Raw genomic sequence first — 6,000 nt, forward strand, 5'->3', positions numbered from 1 at the left:
ATCCTCAACCGACAACAGAGGGAATGTATTTCTGCCCATGTGTGTGTGAGTGCATTTCAGTGACTAATGTAAAGCATCATTTGGACACACCGCGGTGACGGAGGAGTGAAAAATGTATGAAATGATTCTGTGGAGCGGAAAGAGTCTTGCATGAGTTACACGAGACTGTAAGTGGGAGAAAGATGAGTTGAGCTGGAAGGAGATGGAAAACGAACACAGCAAGGGAGACCCAGTAACAACCGATTACTACCAACGCACACACACACACACACACACACACACACACACACACACACACACACACACACACACGGAGGCATCCAACAATGCTCCTCATCAGTACTCTTCTCGAGGACAGCATAGATGTTAGCCGTAGAGGTCTGTGTGTGTTTATGTGGTTGAATGTGTCCTAGATTCTTTAACTCTGTTGTTGAGATACACTAAATGTTTGATGTTTGCCACTGCTGTAACAGTTATGAGAGCTGCGAGGAGTCTTGTCGGCTGTGGGCGTTGATTGGGTATTGCACGGTGTTTCCCTACTCTGAGGGAAAATCTCATCTTATTTTCCAGCCACACTAGCGGTGAATCCGCCAGTCTGTATAAGTGCAATACTTTGGGTCAGAGCAGAACATCTCCACGGTTTAGTGCAGACATTCGACAATCAGGTTGACTCATAGGTGATCCCCTGACTTAATATCTAGAGATAAGATCGCTGTCCATTATATGAAATGGAAAGTTGATTTTGGTTTTCTGGCAACACAGTGTCAAACAGACAGTAAAGAGCAGCTAAAATACAAAAAAATGCATTTCCAACAGCAGCAGCTGTATTTTATTGTGTCTCAATGTAAGATAGCCACAGCAGAGAGCACACATTACTTCTTTAACCATGTTTCCTAGCTAGTGGAACCTTGAGTCTCCTGCCACATGGCAACAGCTGGAATGATGTGTGAAGGGGGGGGGGGGGATTGCCTTTTTGGTCGTGGACTGATTCTATAGGTTATTTCCAATGATGAATGAACAAGTTTCAACTTGTCCCTGTGTCCCAGGTTCCCATACCAGGAGACAAAGTTATAGGTGAGAATACTCTCAGAGAGCGACCTGTAGAACATGATCAGGCTGTGTTTGCTGGCATTGAAGCACCTCAATATCTCGAGGACAGATAGTCGTTGCATTTGTCTTAAAGTTGAGTTTATTGTTAATAATTGTTTCCAGATATTTAAAGTAATTGACCTGCTTAAATTCCTGCCAATTCGGAATGACAGGCTTGAAGATGCTGCCATCTCCAATCTGACCTCCCAGACACAGCTTCGTGGTCTTACTGACATTACATCTGAAAACAACTCTTCCATTTAGGTAACGTGTATTTTGCTCCAGCACAGCAAATTTTAAATAGTTTGCCGTGCTCGTAGGGCCTAAAAATAGCAAAGTTGTTTGTCTATTTTTAATGCTTCCAAATTTGTTTTCTAGTGTTCATTGAGCATTATAGGCCCTCAGAGGCGTTACCGTGGGACTCCTGATGAGTGTAAACATCGAACGGAACACCACCAGAACATTATTCGGAGGCCATATGTAGATATTAAAAAATTGGCAGGAGAGCATTTAAGACTAGTGCTCCCTGGAAGCTGTTTGCTTACACCTACTGCACTGCAGTTCTAATATTAGATCCCAAATGGGGATCCAGGGACTGCCAGCGGGCCTTCAGGGAATCGGATGGAGCCCCTAGAAAAATGAGCAGCAGTTGAGTTCCTCTCTATTTTAAGACGTTAAAGATGCCTATTCTGCCTTTTTCACTCAACCGTGTTGGTATCATCTCTCATCTAAAATATAACGGCCCTTTCTTTAATTGGAGTGAATAAAAAACACGTAATTTAATGGATGAAAAGTAAGTGAAACTAAATTATGGACATCGCTGAAACTCTTGAGGTACTTGTTGTTTACTTGATTCTTTCTATTTTATGTCACTAATTCTGGGGGACATTTAACTTTTTACTCTACCACAATTTTGACCCAAAACATATGACCAGCGTATAAAATATGAAATATCATACGGCGTGATAGATTAAACCACCTAACAATAAATTCACCTTTACCACTCTACGTTGTTAGGATACTGATAACATGTGAATGCCCCAGTAATAAAAACACAACTCAATATGTATATAATACCTCATTATTAAAAGGGCTATTCTGATTACGTAACATTTTGAATGCGGGACTTTAACTTTGTAATGGAGTATTTTTTAATTATGGTCTTGATATTTTTGGTACAGGATCTGTATACTTATTCCACCACTATTATATACATGATAATATAGAGTACAGTGATGGCCATTATTCATTGTTCTCTGAAATCTGGTGTAGCATAAGGTGATTTCAAGGTACTGCTGTGTAGGAGCTCTGCCACACCTTTGGGTTTAGTGAATCCACATCCCTGCTGAGTGTGGAGCCCCAGCATGGCTGGTGAGATAACCGCCACGCAGAGACAGCGTGTCAGAGGGATATTGGGTTGGGGTGCACTTTGAGGCGGAGGAGAGGGGACCAGTCACATGCTCTCACTTGCTCCGTCAGTGTCAAGTTATCCGGGATTAAGAATAAAACTCTCCTCCCAAAACTTTCAAAATAAAGCGGTTATCGGAGTAGGTATTATTTTGTATTTATTATGTTTATTAATTGATTCACTCAACATTAATGGGTTGGTTCCGCACGTGATGGAAGCTATGGTTACAAAAAGTCAACATGAAATCAAAGAAATCACTTGAGAAATTGTTGGTTGCTGCTCTTAATATAACTCACATGAGTGTTGAACTCAAGTGATTTGTTCACTTTAGCACACACTAGTAGCAGCTAACCATCTGGTTGCAATGGCAACAAAGTGCTGTGCTCCTAATGATTTTGTTTGTTCACCAGCTACTATGTTTTCTAGTTAATAGTACCGAAGAGAATGCTGAAATGAAAGCCTAAATAATGGACTTATGGTAATCAACAAGGTGTAACGAGACTGTGTGGCTTCCTAGACTAGTCTTATTTTGAAGGTATCTCCGGTCTGCCTCTCTCTGGCTGGCTTGACGCGGCTCTCCCTCTCTCTCTCCCCGGTGCGCCTGAACTCCGGTACCTGAACACCGCAGAGCGCGTCCAGCGGTTGAGGGGACTCAGACGCACGGGGAGCCACCTGATTCAATTGAACTTTACTTTTCCCGGTTATTAAAACTTCTGCGCCACATTCCTCTCCAATTCCGCCCCTCTTTTTTTCATCCACCCGAGTCCCGACTGACGGACTGAGTTTGGATATCGGCAGGGGGGAGGAGGCAGAGGACCAGCGGGCTGCTCTCAGATGGAGCACCAGGGCTCCAGCTCAGGGCGCACGGCGGACCCGGAGTGAATGACGCCGGTGGATGGACGCTGCACCCCGGTAAGGACGGCAGTCAAAGTTTTTTTTATTTTTTGTGCAATAATATACTTTTGTCTTTGCTCTCCTGTCCCGGGCACTGCGCTTGGTGAATGCCCGTGGCACAATAGAAAATGTCCAGATCCTATGATGTCGCTCTTTGTCAATGGCGGTGTGTCTTCCTCATAAAGGAAGAAATTAAAATGAATTAAAATAATATTGTCATAACCAGGTAAAGTGTTATAAGTTAATGGCCTTAACGTACTTTATGGTAGGCCTATATATTTATATATATGTATATATATATATATATATATATATATATATATATATATATATATATATATATATATATTACATCATATAATATCACAAAAATGACGAGACTAATTTGGATATGTTTGGTTTTCTATCATTCTACCGTTTATTCTAGGATTAATTAGATTTGGGTTTCAGTGTAATTCTGTGAAATGCTGTAGCCTCATAGACATCGTCGGTATATGGAACTGGTTGGCCTTCAGGAGGATTTTTGTATATCACTGTATAACAATACTACTGAAAAGAACATGTTTGAATTTATGGATATCTATTGTTTACCTTGGTTTTATTGAGTATGATGCTGTTGTACATTTTTGGTTAAAAGATTAGGCAATTTATGCATTTGTGATGAGTGCACACTGCACAGTAGGAAGGAATAATAAACTTAATGTGTTTCAGAGGTCTTATAGAGGTGTGAATATATTTTGTTCTGGTAACTGGTTGAGAGGAGGATTTAATTTCCACATGGCCTGGCTGTTAGCAAGGGAGGCTCATAATGAGTTTTTAAAGTCTTTTGAAAGGGCTCATCAGCAGGTTTTTAACTGTGCAGAAGAATGGCTTTCTTTTTTTCCAATGGTTGATTGATGTCCGCCCATCAGCTACTGTTGAATCACAACAAAAAGCCTTAAACTGTGCGGCCCTGGACTCCTCACTCAATCTAGGCAACGTGCCCAAAATAAAAATACACAGGAAAGAAGGATAGTGGCAGATTCAATCTCATTATTTTCATCAGACGCACACACACAGAAACACTCCTGTCTACGCTATGAACTCGCATGCCAGCTCTCCTCTTGTCCTGTCTCACGGTAGGCAGAGTATAATGCCTGCACACACTGGTGGTTGGCCCAGTCTTCTGCTGTCCTGATTGTTCTTTATGTTCATTTTCCAAATAATGCAGCTCTTGCTCCAACTTGATAACAAATTGGTAGCTTTGGAATACATTTTCCAGAATCTCAGGGGATCAATAAGCAATGGAATGAGCAGTGGGGAGTGTTTGCTGTGCACTCGAGACAATGTGGACCGTGTCACATGGTCCAACTCCCATCTTTTACTGCCAAACTCCACTGCATACTGTCCAATAAAGCAGAAAATGTGATGAAATTTAAAACAGGAAATGAAAGAAGAAATGAAATGAATCCGCTCTTGTGATCACGCTCTTAATTTAAACTGCGATTATCATTCAATTTGACATTTCCTACATGATATTCCAATGCTTCAAGAAATTCCTGTCAGTACTTATACAATTTAACCACAGGCTGCTGTAGCTCGACAAAGTCACTGCGTGTCATGAGATTTTATGTTAAATTATAGCTCAAGAAAAAAATTATAACTCAGAGAGCTATAAGTAATCATCATGAGTGGAAATGAATGAAATACCCCACACTTTATTCTCTTCACAGTAACATGAACAAGCCGTCTAAGCTACTTTCTCTCTCTGTATGTCCAGATTGTTTAAAGCCAGTTTGGATTAAAGGCATCAGCGGTAATGGCCTGTTGTCATCACTAAATTGTACAGCTGTAGGATTAAAATGAAGTGGTCTAAGTGCTTCCTGTTGCCTGCGCTGACACTGTGTTTGCACCTTTGCTCACGTCCCTTCAGTTCATTCTGTTTAGGTTTTTGTAGATTTATGTTTCCTGCACAGGACTGCTCGCTGGCTGTGATTCAAAGAAAAACAGAGTTTCTATGCTGCTTAGCTAGAGGGTAAAGGGTCACATGGACATGCTTGACGATCAGCGCCGTTTGTTTTGTGGAGCTGCAGTTCAATCCACGAGTCAAACGGACACACATACACACACACACTCACACATGCATCCATATGTTGCCGCGTCCTGAACAGTTTGCCGTTGCCCCCTGCGCCCTCTTTTAGGTTCAGGCTGTTCACAGCACGGCGATGACGGGCAACCAGGACTCAGACCTGCATGAGCAGCACCGAGGACCAACGCAGGAGGAAGGGAATGAGGAGGAGGAGGGGGAGAAGGTGCATGTGTCAGTTGAGAGAGAGGAGAGGGAGCAGGAAGGGGAGGAAGAGGAGGAGGAAGAGGAAAAAGAGGAGCTGCCGTATCCCACTCTAGCACCAGTGGTTCTTTTGGCTCTGACCCAAACCAGCCCACCCCGCTCCTGGTGCCTTCGAGCTGTTTGCCACCCATATCCTTCACCGCCGGGAGTGCACCTGAAGCACTGCGAACTTGTGTGTGTGTGTGTGTGTGTGTGTGTGTGTTTCTGTTTAGAGAAAGCGAATGAATGTGAGAGAGACATTGTCTGTTTGTGTTTCAGCTCTGTACTCTCTCAAAGCCGT

The 6,000-nt window shown here is 42.5% G+C and overlaps 1 protein-coding gene across 1 annotated transcript in view; it reads left to right on the forward strand.

Moving 5' to 3' along the window:
• Positions 1-3,367: 3,367 nt before the first annotated feature.
• LOC137885116 (voltage-dependent T-type calcium channel subunit alpha-1G-like) overlaps positions 3,368-6,000 on the forward strand; it is a 7,849-nt gene continuing 5,216 nt past the window's right edge. Inside the window, exons 1-2 of the mRNA XM_068727267.1 lie at positions 3,368-3,409; positions 5,572-5,892. Of these exons, the coding sequence (XP_068583368.1) occupies positions 3,380-3,409; positions 5,572-5,892 (351 nt within the window). The 5' untranslated portion in view covers positions 3,368-3,379. The remainder of the gene's footprint in view (positions 3,410-5,571; positions 5,893-6,000) is intronic.

Source organism: Cebidichthys violaceus, unplaced genomic scaffold, assembly GCF_023349555.1.
Source record: "Cebidichthys violaceus isolate CVI_PGR_0920_01 unplaced genomic scaffold, fCebVio1.0.p SCAF_4, whole genome shotgun sequence".
NCBI lineage: Eukaryota > Metazoa > Chordata > Actinopteri > Perciformes > Stichaeidae > Cebidichthys > Cebidichthys violaceus.